The 14907-nt window shown below is 46.2% G+C and overlaps 1 protein-coding gene across 1 annotated transcript in view; it reads right to left on the reverse strand.

Annotated features, from left to right (window-relative positions):
• LOC123481826 (FYVE, RhoGEF and PH domain-containing protein 6-like) overlaps positions 1 to 14667 on the reverse strand; it is a 28682-nt gene extending 14015 nt beyond the window's left edge. Inside the window, exons 1-3 of the mRNA XM_045206942.1 lie at positions 14582 to 14667; positions 3027 to 5349; positions 345 to 462 (exon numbers count right to left, since the gene is read on the reverse strand). Coding sequence (XP_045062877.1) covers positions 345 to 462; positions 3027 to 5349; positions 14582 to 14591 — 2451 coding nt within the window. The 5' untranslated portion in view covers positions 14592 to 14667. The remainder of the gene's footprint in view (positions 1 to 344; positions 463 to 3026; positions 5350 to 14581) is intronic.
• Between the last annotated feature and the right edge of the window lie 240 nt (positions 14668 to 14907).

Consider the following 14907-nt stretch of genomic DNA (forward strand, 5'->3'; position numbering starts at 1 on the left):
TGACGCCAGTCCAATAGTGTCGTTATCACTCGTGTTACGCCTGCCAATTTCCTTCCTGTTATACCACCTATCATCACTGTCGTTACTCTGGCTCAGTAACATCACCTCTGTTATCACTCACGCCTCACTGCATGGCTGGAGGACCTACCAGAGCAAACAGATCCAAAGAGCTCTACCATAAGCTTATTGACAAGGCCGCCACATCCACTGTGTATCGGGGTGTGCGTTTGTGTGTGTGTGCGTACGAGCGGGTCCTCCTGAGCCAGTGTTGCAGATTGTGTCACCATCACCAGTTAATAACAACCACATAAGGATGTGTGTGTGTGTGTATGAAAGCCAGCTACCTGTTTGTCTTCTTCTGACAGCTCCAGGTGTTCCTTGCTGGAGGTGGAGCTGTTGTCATCCTCATCAGAGCTGTGGACTTCCTCCTCAGAGTGAGCATCGTCCAATCCATGCCAGCCCCTACAGGCAAAACAGAAAGTCCCGGTCACCACATTATCCTCATGGTTATCAGCCAGAGTGTCTGTGCACTTACACATACAGTATATCCATGCAAGCATACCACGTACACACACTTCTGAATGGACTTTTGAATGTTTTATGGGAACAGTAATTGGCATGATGTCTCTATAGCCATGGGACTAAGATGATCACCAGCCTGAAGCACGGATGTCAATACTCTGTCCACAGCTGTACTCAGCTAAACATAGTTGCCATGGAGACTCCACAGCCAGCCTGTCTGCTGGCAGCAGTGCACCAGTCAGCTGATACAGGTCTGTCTGCTGAGTGGCACAAGTAGCAACGTGTTTGTGTCACTAATGTTTTCATCTTGGCTTCACAGCCTATCCCAGGAGATGTTATCACAGCTGGATTTTGAACCAAACAAACCCAAAGTCCTGTCTCCTTTCTAATCTGGAGGACTCATAAGATACTGTCACTCTCTATATTTTGACTACTTTGTCTGTCCCCTTCCTCTCTCTCAGCTATCCCTCTTTCCCTCTCTCTCAGCTATCCCTCTTTCCCTCTCTCTCAGCTATCCTTCTTTCCCTCTCTCTCAGCTATCCCTCTTTCCCTCTCTCTCAGCTATCCCTCTTTCCCTCTCTCTCAGCTACCCCTCTTTCTCAGCTATCCCTCTTTCCCTCTCTCTCAGCTATCCTTCTTTCCCTCTCTCTCAGCTATCCTTCTTTCCCTCTCTCTCAGCTATCCCTCTTTCCCTCTCTCTCAGCTATCCCTCTTTCTCTCTTTCTCAGCTATCCCTCTTTCCCTCTCTCTCAGCTATCCCTCTTTCCCTCTCTCTCAGCTATCCCTCTTTCCCTCTCTCTCAGCTATCCCTCTTTCCCTCTCTCTCAGCTATCCCTCTTTCCCTCTCTCTCAGCTATCCCTCTTCCCCTCTCTCTCAGCTATCCCTCTTTCCCTCTCTCTCAGCTATCCCTCTTTCCCTCTCTCTCAGCTATCCCTCTTTCCCTCTCTCTCAGCTATCCCTCTTTCCCTCTCTCTCAGCTATCCCTCTTTCCCTCTCTCCTTCTCTCCCCTTCTTCCCTCTATACCCTGTTTCTCCTCCCTACCCCCCATCTTTTCCCTTTCACTCTCTCTTTCTCTTCCTCTCTCACTCCATAGACAGGCCTTCCTGCACACTGGGTCAGGCACAGAGTACCTCTTGTTTACTGCCTGAGGCTAGTTACATAAACTAAACAGGCTCAGATGCTTGGGAAACACTACAGATTCACGACACACATACACACTCTTTCAAACAACCACAACGGCACACACATACACACATGCATGCAAGCACACACACACAAACGCAAGCATCTTTCAAACAATGAAACACAAATAAACATGGGCAAAAATCACACAGTGATAGATAAACACTAATATTATCCAACTGGAGTACCAGATATATGTGTAACTGACTGTTGCATACTGCTCTTTACTGCTGAACTCTGAGTCTAATATTTCCCTTCACCTGCCCTTCCTTATACCTGTCCTGTAATCTGACTCTGACCTGCCTTTACCTCATGGCCCCAGAGTGCCTTAGCAAAATACTGGTCTGAGCATGCATGTGCACTGCACACACACAAAAGCCTTTTGATATATGATGTAAACACACACACACAAGAACACTTGAATGAGAATGTGATTACAGTGAGTTGGAAGGCCTGACTCTTGTTAGCAAGGACCGTGTCCAGTCCATTCACTCATCCACTCATTGAACGGTTTCCATACACACAAATATTTTCGTGTCCAATACAGAAACAAAATATTAAATTACGTTTAGTCATGCTAAAAGGGTTCACTGAGAATGAGAGAGAGAGAAAAACCGAAAGAGAGATGGGAGAGAGCGATGGCAGAGAGAGAACGGGAGAGAGAGGGAACGGGAGATAAAGGGAGAGATATGGGAGAGGGACAGGAAGAGATGGGAAAGCGAGAGCAAGAGAGTGGGAGGGAGAAGGAGAGAGAGAGAGAGGCTGGTGGTTGGTGGAGGTTTATTTTCCCTGTTCAGAGTGCAGTGTGGCATTTCTGTGATTTTCAGACATTTCCTGCCCTGGCCACTGAAAATAACCCACAGGAAAACAGCCCAACCTGCTGCACATCAATGCTCTATTCACAGCTTGGAGGGCCAACACTGAAGCTAACTCTCACACTCGTACAAGCACAGCCTGCTAATGCTAACTCTCACACTCGTACAAACACAGCATGCTAATGCTAACTCTCACACTCGTACAAACACAGCATGCTAATGCTAACTCTCACACAAACACAGCGTTTTGGTCTATGTTGTAAGTACTGTGTAATAATGGATATGGTACACACACTGTAGTTACATTGTACCTGACATTGTACTTACCACCATGTAAATGCATAGTTTTAGCACTAAAGTGGGACTAAGACTGCAAAGTGAAAACTAACTCTCACACAAGCACAACCTGGGCTAAAAACACTGGCCTAAATACTAAAATACTTTCTGTCTCACTGTGACACAGTACACACACACACTCGCATGCACAAACACACACATACTGTACCTCTCATAGTCAATGGAATGGGGTCGCTTATAGTCGCAGTGGCTCTCGTAGGGATCCTGCACCTCATAGACATCTGAGTCACTGTGTCTGTGTTGGCTTGGGTCCAGACTGTGTGTGAGTGGCCAGCCCAGCCGTGCGCTGAGGAAAGGCAGGTTCATGTACTCCGGTATCTCCTCATACAGAGGAACGTTCTCATACTCCATCAACCCCTCTCCATCCCCACCAGACACCACCGCGCTGCCGTTGGACTGGTCCACCGTCCTCTCCCCCCCATCCGGCTCCACGCTGGTACAATGCAGAGACTGGCCACTTCTGGCCAGTAACCGTGGCAACATCTTGACAGACAGCCGCAGCTCCAGAAGCTTTCGGAAGGAGAGACTCCTCTTGGTGCCGTCGGCGCGGGCCAGCAGGTCAGCTGAGGAGAAGGACTGGGCCCTCTGTTTCCCCCCCAGCAGAGCTGCTTTCCCTTGGTGGGCCCCTCCGCTGTTGCCGCCACTGCTGTGTCTGGAGGAGCTCTGCCTGCTGAAGAATGGCCTGGGGAAGCGCCAGGCTGGTTTCTCCTGTGGGGTGGCTGGCAGCTCCCTCATGGGGGTGTTGGCGTGGTGCGGAGGGGGTGGAGGGGGGGTGATGGACGGGGGGGCGCCCGCTGGCAGGCTGTGTCTCTGGGGCTTCCTGGGTGGGGCCCTGGGTGACCCGCCCTCTTCCACCGAGCTGGCCTTCATTGTCATGCCGACGGGGGGCGGGCGGCAGCTCAGCTTGATCTGTTTGGGCAGGCTCCGGGTGATGGGGTAGCGCTCAAAGTCTCCGTACCCGTCCTCAACTTCTTCCTCCCCTCCTCCTCCTCTTCTCTCTGAGGTCAGTGCGTTAAGCTCAGGCTGAGAGAGCAGGTCCAGAGAGTGGGAGGTGTTTCGGTTGAGATAGGGGGAGGGGGGACAGTGGATGGCTTTGTGGAGGCGGGGGGAGAGGGACTTCTGCCTCGGTGGAGGCACAGGGTGAGGCTCCTCTTCAACTTCAGGGTCCTGGGAGGGTGAGGGACTGTCATACACTCCCTGGGTGTGTTCTTCCTTCTCTGAGGTGAGACATCTCCCCCCACTCCCCTCAGTCTCCTCCACCTCTCCCTCCTGTGTGCGGTTCTTTGTCTCCCCCTCCTGGGTGCTGGCCTCCAGGCCGTCCTGCCTTCCCAGGGCTGGCTTACGGGGCTTGCGTGGCAGCGGCACGGGCAGGGGCTTACTGGGGGCGGCAGGGACCGAGAGGTCAGTGGGTAGCCTGGATATTCTGGAACACTGTGTACTGCTGTCTGTGTGGGAGGGGGTGCTATCAGGCTTACTGTCCACCTGGGAGGGTGTGAGGATGGGGGGTAAAATCTGTGGGGGGGTGCGGGTGGGTGGGACAGTCTGAGGGGGGGTGTGGGTGGGGGGGACTGTCTGAGGGGGGGTGCGAATGGGGGAGACTTCCAGTGGGAGGATGAGGGGAGTGGGAATTGTGTCGCTCTCATTGCTGTCTATATTACAGCTGTCAGTGTATATCTGTTCTACATTAGGAGCTTTAGTCTCAGTCTCAGTCTGTGTAAGTGTCTCTGCCACCTCAAGAACATTACACGACTGGTCCCCTGACCCAGTCTGATACTCCTGACCACCCTGACCTTTCTGGTCCCTCTGTCTCTCCTCTTTGTTCCCCTGCAGCTTGTCCTCATCCCTGTTTCCCTCTCCATCCCTCTTCCCCTCCTGTCTCTGGGGTTTGTCCTTGAACCTGAGATGGAGGCTGTTGGTCACTCCTCCGCTCTTCTCACTGTCTCCATTCTCTGTTTTACCCGGCCGATTGGCTACCAGCGTTCCAGTGCTTTCCATGGCATTCCCGTTAGGCCAGGAGCCGAGTGTATCGCTTCCGACCTCTGTAACGTTCCCATTCACTAGTCGTTTGCATTGGGAGCAGTCCTGGAGTCCGCAGGAGCACGTAGGAATGATGTAGTCCAAGTCGCGCAGGATGGGCTGCGACAGGATCCCGTTTCTGGAGTTGAGGAAGGAGAGGCTGTCATCCCTAGCCCCCCGGCACTCCTGGGAAGGAGTTTGGGGTACTCTGGGTCTGGGTCTGGGGGGTGGGGGAGAAGCCGGGGCTGCAGGGGCGGAGGGTTTGGAGAGGCATGGTTTGGGCGCCACAGCGGGTTTGGCTCTCTTTAGCGCGGCAGGGGAGGGTTGGGTTAGGAGGGGGGAGGGTTGGGAAGGCTGGGAGAGGAGAAGATCAGGTTTGGGGGCGATGGGAGGAGGTGAGAGCTTCACCGAGAGGGAGAGTTTGGGTTTGGGAGCCACTGGCGGCTTCTTCACACCTGTAGAGAATTAGAGGAGGAGGAAGAGAGGAGTAGACATTAGACAATGCTGGGGAGGGGGGCTGCTGAAAACACACACATCATAGGAGGCAAAGAAAGAAGTGACCCTTTAACCTTTATGTCTGCTTAAAGGCACAAACAGGAGGCAAAAAGCAAAACAGAGCGCATTCCACTGCCCTGCTGTAATGCATGCACTACCCTGGATCTCCCTTGAACCCCCCCACCACCTCATCGACACATACCAACCAGCCAACAGCAGCACACAGACAGCTGGTGGGGTAAGAGAGGGCAGGGCAAGGGTCAGAGGATCAACCCCTAGAGGTCAATGGGATTTTTAGCTCACTAAGGAAGGTTGGGCGCAAGTGGTCAGAAAGTGAAGGAATGAAAGAACCAAATGATTCCTGTACTCATATATCCAATCATGAGCCTGACTAATACAGTCAACTGTAATGGTTCACTGTGTTCAGTCTGTAGAACTATAACCTTAGCGACATCACATCTCCCTCATATAAAACATTTTGATGGCAGTGTAATGCAATTACTGTATGAATGTGTCACAAAGCGGGCACCACACATGCCTGTGACAGGCTGAAGCTGCACTAAATGGATAACTGGATAATGAATACAGACCCCTGCATTGAATATGAGACACTCGGTCCTGCATTGAAGGTCCTTCAATATCAGGTGAAGAATGACAACCCTCATGATGTTATGAAACACTACACCACCACACCTCTCCTCCTAAGGTGTTAGGAATCGTCAGTGGTAGACAAATGTTACATACAGTAAATGATAATCTATGCCATTGCCAAGAGTTCTCTTAATATACAGTTAATCCACTGATTCGCCAATATATGGGTGCACAAGTAATTGAGGGCAGAAGTCTTAATGTCTTACTTTGTTTTTGTTCTAGTGGGCCTACTTAATAGATCAGATGATTAGGCTAATGCCATTGATTTCCCAGAAAGTGCACACACCTGGATTATATCCTAAATCAGTTGCTGATTAAAAGTGAGGAAAGAGCCTGGCTAGTGCAAATCCTTTGAGGTTGCAGAGAAGCTTTACAGGCAGCTCTCCATAAAGGAGGATCCCTCACGAAACTAGAACAAAAGAAGACCATGATTACTTATTTCTTTTTCACAAAATGTAATTCATAGAAGGGTCCTTTGGAGGAAAAAAAAAGTTTGGACACACCTACTCATTCAAGGGTTTTTCTTTATTTGTACTATTTTTTATTTTTTTTTACATTGTAGAATAATAGTGAAGACATCAAAACTATGAAATAACACATATGGAATCATGTAGTAACTAAAAAAGTGTTAAACAAATCAGAATATATTTTATATTTGAGATGCTTCAAATAACCACCCTTTGCCTTGATGACAGCTTTGCACACTCTTGGCATTCTCTCAACCAGCTTCATGAGGTAGTCACCTGGAATGCATTTCAATTAACAGGTGTGCCTTCTTAAAAGTTAATTTGTGGAATTTCTTTACTTGTTAATGTGTTTGAGCCAATCAGTTGTGTTGTGACAAGGTAGGGGCGGGGGGGTATACAGAAGATAGACCTATTTGGTAAAAGACCAAGTCCATATTATGACAAGCTCAAATAAGCAAAGAGAAATGACAGTCCATGATTACTTTAAGACATGAAGGTCAGTCAATACGGAACATTTCAAGAACTTTTAAAGTTTCTTCAAATGCAGTCGCAAAAACCATCAAGAGCTATGATGAAACTGGCTCTCATGAGGACCGCCACAGGAATGGAAGACCCAGAGTTACCTCTGCTGCAGAGGATAAGTTCATTAGAGTTACCAGCCTCAGAAATTGCAGCCCAAATAAATGCTTCACAGAGTTCAAGTCACAGACACATCTCAACATCAACTGTTTGTCACGGTTTCGGCCGAGGCTGCTCCTCCTCCTTGTTCGGGCAGGCTTCGGCGGTCGTCGTCCCCGGAGTACTAGCTACCACCGTTCGATGTTTCATGTTTGTTTGGTTTTGTCTGTTTGTACACCTGTCCCTTGTTAGTGTTTGATTTTGTTTCCTATTTAGTTATCGTGTGTTGGGTCAGGTGTTATGTGTGATTGTTATGTCAGCTGTTAGCTGTTGGTGGGTTTTCCTCTCATGTTGTTTGTTTTTTGAGAGTCCGCACTGCGTGCGCGTTTCTACTATTTTACGCACTGTTGTGTGTGTGCGTAATTGTTCATGCCTCCCGGTTGGGTTGGCCAGTTGCCTGTTTGGAGTTATATTTTTGGATCACTAAAGTCTGTTGACGAACGCCCTTGTTCCTGCGCTTGATTTCTCGCACCACATCCACACTCAGCATTCTTGACACTGTTAAGAGGGGACTGTGTGAATCAGGCCTTCATGGTCGAAACGCTGCAAAGAAACCACTACTAAAGGACACCAATATGAAGAAAATACCTGCTTGGGCCAAGAAACACAAGCAATGGAAATTAGACTGGTGGAAATGTGTCCTTTGGTCTGGAGTCCAAATTGGAGATTTTTGGTTCCAACCGCTGTGTCTTTGTGAGACGCGGTGTGGGTGAACGGATGATCTCTGCATGTGTTGTTCCCACCGTAAATCATGGAGGAGGAGGTGTTATGGTGTGGGGGTGCATTGCTGGTGACACTGTCTGTTATTTATTTAGAATTGTAGGCACACTTAACCAGCATGGCTACCACAGCATTCTGCAGCAATACGCCATCCCATCTGGTTTGGCCTTAGCAGGACTATCATTTGTTTTTCAACAGGACAATGACCCAACACACCTCCAGGCTGTGTAAGGGCAATTTTACCAAGAAGGAGAGTGATGGAGTGCTACATCAGATGACCTGGCCTCCACAATCCCCCGACTTCAACCCAATTGAGATGGTTTGGGATGAGTCGGATGGCAGAGTGAAGGAAAAGCAGCCAACAAGTGCTCAGCATATGTGGGAACTCCTTCAAGACTTTTAAGAAGGCACACCTGTTAATTGAAATGCATTCCAGGTGACTACCTCATGAAGCTGGTTGAGAGAATGCCAAGAGTGTGCAAAGCTGTCATCAAGGCAAAGGGTGGCTATTTGAAGAATCTCAAATATAAAATATATTTTGATTTGTTTAACACTTTTCTGGTTACTACATTATTCCATATGTGTTATTTCATAGTTTTGATGTCTTCACTATTATTCTACAATGTAAAAAATAGTACAAATAAAGAAAAACCCTTGAATGAGTAGGTGTGTCCAAACTTTTGACTGGTACTGTATATTTGCCATTTGTATTTTAAAACATAATAGAGAAATAATTAATTGAAGTCATTTTGGCCTTACCCAGGCCACCTTTAAGACTCCATAGTGTTTCATATGTAGGCGTTACAAAGAAAAAGTTGGTGTTATATGAAGCTTCACCGCTTGCTCTGTAATATGAGTAGTATTTTGATTTCAATAATACATTTCTTACAAACATTTATGAATATTGCAAAATATAAACATGAATATTGAAAATAAAAAATGTTTGATTTGGCACATTTTTCAATATATTGTTGAACATAATATTATCTACGGGCACATCAAAGTTCCAGAGTGGGATCACTGATAGTTTTATAGTTATGGCCCATTTTATACAGAGAAATTGGCATAGTAGGCAATGTAACCAATTACAGCCCTCCCTTTACTTCTATTTTTTTAAATTTTATTTCACCTTTATTTAACCAGGTAAGCCAGTTGAGAACAGGTTCTCATTTACAACTGCGACCTGGCCAAGACAAAGCAAAGTAGTGCAACAAAAACAACACAGAGTTACATATGGGGGAAAAAAAAACATAAAGTCAGAAATACAACAGAAAATATATATACAGTGTGTGCAAATGTAGCAAGTTATGGAGGTAAGGCAATAAATAGGCTATAGTGCAGAATAATTACAATAGTATTAACACTGGAATGCTAGATGTGCAAGAGATTATGTGCAAATAGAGATACTTGGGTGCAAAAGAGCAAATTAAATAACAATATAGGGATGAGGTAGTTGGGTGGGCTAATTTCAGATGGGCTGTGTACAGGTGCAGTGATCGGTAAGGTGCTCTGACAACTGATGCTTAAAGTTATTGAGGGAGATAAGAGTCTCCAGCTTCAGAGATTTTTTGCAATTCGTTCCAGTCATTGGCAGCAGAGAACTGGAAGGAATGGCGGCCAAAGGAGGTGTTGGCTTTGGGAATGACCAGTGAGATATACCTGCTGGAGCGCAGACTACGGGTGGGTGCTGCTATGGTGACCAATGAGCTAAGATAAGGCGGGGATTTGCCTAGCAGTGATTTATAGATGGCCTGGAGCCAGTGGGTTTGACGACGAACATGTAGTGAGGACCAGCCAACAAGAGCGTACAGGTCACAGTGGTGGGTAGTGTATGGGGCTTTGGAGACAAAACGGATGGCACTGTGATAGACTACATCCAATTTGCTGAGTAGAGTGTTGGAGGCTATTTTATAAATGACATCGCCGAAGTCAAGGATCGGTAGGATAGTCAGTTTTACGAGGGCATGTTTGGCAGCATGAGTGAAGGAGGCTTTGTTGCGAAATAGGAAGCCGATTCTAGATTTAACTTTGGATTGGAGATTCTTTATGTGAGTCTGGAAGTTGAGTTTACAGTCTAACCAGACACCTAGATATTTGTAGTTGTCCACATACTCTAGGTCAGACCCGTCGAGAGTGGTGATTCTAGTCGGGTGGGCGGGTGCTAGCAGCGTTCGATTGAAAAGCATGCATTTAGTTTTACTAGTGTTTAAGAGCAGTTGAAGGCTACTGAAGGATTGTTGTATGGCATTGAAGCTCGTTTGGAGGTTTGTTAACACAGTGTCCAATGAAGGGCCAGATGTATACAAAATGGTGTCGTCTGCGTAGAGGTGGATCTGAGAGTCACCAGCAGCAAGAGCGACATCATTGATATACACGGAGAAAAGTGTCGGCCCAAGAATTGAACCCTGTGGCACCCCCATAGAGACTGCCATAGGTCCAGACAACAGGCCCTCCGATTTGACACACTGAACTCTATCTGAGAAGTAGTTGGTGAACCAGGCGAGGCAGTCATTTGAGAAACCAAGGCTATTTAGTCTGCCAATAAGAATGCGGTGGTTGACAGAGTCGAAAGCCTTGGCCAGGTCGATGAAGACGGCTGCACAGTACTGTCTATTATCAATCGCGGTTATAATATCGTTTAGGACCTTGAGCGTGGCTGAAGTGCACCCGTGACCAGCTCGGAAACCGGATTGCATAGCGGAGAAGGTACGGTGGTATTCGAAATGGTCGATGATCTGTTTATTAACTTGGCTTTCGAATACTTTGAAAGGCAGGGCAGGATGGATATAGGTCTGTAGCAGTTTGGATCTAGAGTGTCACCCCCTTTGAAGAGGGGGATGACCGCGGCAGCTTTCCAATCTCTGGGGATCTCAGACGTTATGAAAGAGAGGTTGAACAGACTAGTAATAGGGGGTTGCGACAATTTCGGCGGCTAGTTTTAGGAAGAAAGGGTCCAGATTGTCTAGCCCAGCTGATTTGTAGGGGGTCCAGATTTTGCAGCGCTTTCAAAACATCAGCTGTCTGAATTTGTGTGAAGGAGAAGCGGGGGGGCATGGGCAAGTTGCAGCAGAGGGTGCAGAGTTGGTGGCCGGGTTAGTGGTAGCCAGATGGAAAGCATGGCCAGCTGTAGCAAAATGCTTGTTGAAATTCTCGATTATTGTAGATTTATCGGTGGAGATAGTGTTTCCTAGCCTCAGTGCAGTGGGCAGCTGGGAGGAAGTGCTCTTATTCTCCATGGACTTTACAGTGTCCCAAAACTTTTTGGAGTTAGTGCTACAGGATGCAAATTTCTGTTTGAAAAAAGTTAGCCTTTGCTTTCCTGACTGCTTGTGTATATTGGTTCCTAACTTCCCTGAAAAGTTGCATATCGCGGGGGCTTTTTGATGCTAATGCTGTACGCCACAGGATGTTTTTGTGCTGGTCAAGGGCAGTCAAGTCTGAGGAGAACCAGGGGCTATATCGGTTCTTAGTTCTGTATTTTTTGAATGGGGCATGTTTATTTAAGATTGAGAGGAAATTACTTTTAAGGAACAACCAGGCATCCTCTACTGACGGAATGAGATCTATATCCATCCAGGATACCTGGGCCAGGTCAATTAGGAAGGCCTCCTCGCTAAAGTGTTTTAGGGAGCGTTTGACAGTGATGAGGGTGGTTGTTTGACCGCGGACCCGTTACGGACGCAGGCAATAAGGCAGTGATCGCTGAGATCCTGGTTGAAGACAGCTGAGGTGTATTTAGAGGGTATGTTAGTCAGGATGATATCTATGAGGGTACCCATGTTTAAGGATTTAGGGTTGTACCTGGTAGGTTCGTTGATAATTTGCGTGAGGTTGAGGGCATCTAGCTTGGATTGTAGGATGGCTGGGGTATTAAGCATATCCCAATTTAGGTCACCAAGCAGTACAAACTCAGAGGATAAATGGGGGCAATCAATTCACATATGGTGTCCAGGGCACAGCTGGGGGCTGAGGGGGGTCTGTAGCAAGCGGCAACAGTGAGAGACTTATTTCTGGAAAGGTGGATTTTTAGAAGTAGAAGCTCAAACTGTTTGGGCACAGACCTGGATAGTATGATAGAGCTCTGCAGGCTATCTCTACAGTAGATTGCAACTCCACCCCCTTTGGCAGTTCTATCTAGACGGAAAATGTTATAGTTGGGGATGGAAATTTCAGAATTTTTGGTGGCCTTCCTGAGCCAGGATTCAGACACTGCTAGAACATCAGGGTTGGCAGAGTGTGCTAACGCAGTGAATAACTCAAACTTAGGAAGTAGACTTCTGATATTTATGTGCAAGAAACCAAGACTTTATGCGATTACAGAAGTCAACAAATGATAGCTCCTGGGGAGTAGGAGTGATACTGGGGGCTACAGGGCCTGGGTTAGCCTCTACATCACCAGAGGAACAGAGGAGGACTAGAATAAGGATACGGCTAAAGGCTTTAAGAACTGGTCTTCTAGTGCGTTGGGTACATAGAATAAAGGGGGCAGATTTCTGGGTGTTATAGAAAAGATTCAGGGCATTATGTACAGACAAGGATATGGAAGGATATGAGTAAAGTGGAGGTAAACCTAAGCGTTGGGTAACACTGAAAGAGATAGTATCTCTAGAGGCATCAATTGAGTCGGTCTCTGAGTGTATGGGTGGAGGGACAAAAGAGCTAACTAAGGCAGGTTTAGCTAGGCTGGGGGTCTACAGTGATATAGTACAATTAGAAATAACTGAAACAACAATAAACTAACCATGTTTGGGCTGAGGCTAAACATAAACAGGATGTAGTACCGTAAAAAAGGAACAGTCCAGCAGATATCAGCTGTATAGCTGAGTTATCATAAGGTCCGGTGGTGAAGTGCTAGTGAGTAAGAGGCCACGGCTAGCGTGTGCTACGTCCGTTTTGTTGTAGCCAGCTGGTAGCGAAGAATCCGGAGTTAAAGGTCCAGTTATTCCGGCGGAAAAACTGATATGTTCTGGGTCGATAACGCGCAGTGCTGACTGGCCGAATATCCGGTGATCAAAGTCCAGTGATTAAAATTAATCCCGCATTGAAATTAAAATTAATCTATCATTGCACATTCTGCAAATCACAGAGGGTAGCCATTTTGAGTCCATTTTCACATTCACAAATTGGATCATAACTATAAAAGTAGCAGAGGTCCAATTCTGGAACTTTTATATGAAGGTAGAGTATATTATGTTTAACAATATTTTGAAAAAATTCGCCAAATCAAAACGTTTCTATTTCAATATGAATGTTTCTATTTTTCAATATTCATAAATGTATGTAAGAAATGTTTTATCGAAATCAAAATACTACTCATATTACAGTGAATGCGGTAAAGCTTCATATGACACCAACTTTTGCTTAGTTGCACCTACAAATGAAACATTATGGAGTCCTAAAGGACAAGCAGAAAAAAAAATATATATATTCCAACTTCAATTCAATCTTTCTCAATTATGCTTTAAGATACAAATGTCAAATATATGTCAACAATCCTTCCTCAAAAGGACCCTTCTATGGATTACATTTCGTGAAAATTCCAACAATCATGGTATTTTTTTGTTTTGTTATAGTTTCGTGAGGAATCACCCAAAAGTATTCTACCTTGGTCCTTGCCTATTAACATTTCTGTTTTTTTCAGACCTTAGACCCTAGGTTCTGTGAATTGTGAAAGAACCATGGTGTTGACTGGAGTTTGTTGGCTTGTTTATTTTCGGTAGAGGAAATGTGTTCTCAGCTCCAATGGCACCAACCCAAGTAGAATCCCGTGTCACCTCGCTGCATGCTTCCTCCTTGCCCTAGTCTGTTGCTGAGTAATTTCATGGCACTGACTTGTTTTGAAGTTGGCTGTATGTGTGTTGTGAAAGATGTGCGTCCTATATGTTATCCATAATGAGATGCCCAAAAGGATATGGCCTCGTTTTCTGCTCGACTGGGGCTGGATCAGGGCTCCTGACTGGCCGGGAGAGTGAGACACCACGAGAAGCGGAGTCAACGAGCGGATGTGCATGAAGCCTGAATGACCCTCTAGCTACTCATGGAAAAAATCTGTAAACATCAGTGCCAAATCCCCTTTGCTTCAACGGATTGAAATTTCGTCGGTTTCGTGGTTGACAAATGCTGCTTTAGGTTATATAACCATGTTTGAAAGTTTTTAAAAATCAATTGCGCATCTGACTGCATCAAAACAGGAGGACAGATGTTACACAAAGGAGCTGCATGTATCTGCCCTCTCATACACGCTCTCTATCTCTCTTCACATTTGGCTGATGCATCAATTGTGTTGCATGTACTTTTGTTGGAGTATTCTAACCAGAATGACTGTTCTCCCTAAATCATGAGCGGGTGAAAACTGCTAATCTTTGCCACTACAACGCCTTCGGAGAGGTAACGTTATCATTATGAAAAACAGTCATTACAATGTAATAACCTGGGGAATCTAAATCATAAGCGGGTGAAAACTGCTCATCTTTTCCACTACAACGCCTTCGGAGAGGTAACATAATCATTATGAAAAACAGTAATTACAATGTAATAACCTGGAAAAAGCTGGGAATATATGTTGCTGCAAAAGTAACATAACTTTATTTTCTGGATTTGCTTGGTAACTGCAAACGCACTCAAATAAACTGCTTTGTCGACAAAATGCAACTACTTAGCCATCCAGGAAACAAACCTGTGCTCATGACTCCCGACTTGCTCCTTTCCTTACTCCATGAGTAAACTTGCTTTCAATGGGATGGCATGGAATTTCGTGAATTTTCTTTTTCAGGCGCCATTGTCAGTCAGTCTCAAAAAACACCAGGTAAACAACATAAAAAAATAAACAAAATGTCGCTTATATCACCGACTGAAACGTGAATAAACTGTTTCCTCTGGTCCCCCTTTTTCCAGTTTTCTGGAGTTTCGTGTTTCGTCCACCGTGGTGTTTCCTTCCCTTGCTCCCGGCTGAGGACGTTGCATTGCCCCGCTTGACCACTGGAGGATCCTGTCGCTACCGCT

The sequence above is a fragment of the Coregonus clupeaformis genome, chromosome 24 (genome assembly GCF_020615455.1).
Source record: "Coregonus clupeaformis isolate EN_2021a chromosome 24, ASM2061545v1, whole genome shotgun sequence".
Classification (NCBI taxonomy): domain Eukaryota; kingdom Metazoa; phylum Chordata; class Actinopteri; order Salmoniformes; family Salmonidae; genus Coregonus; species Coregonus clupeaformis.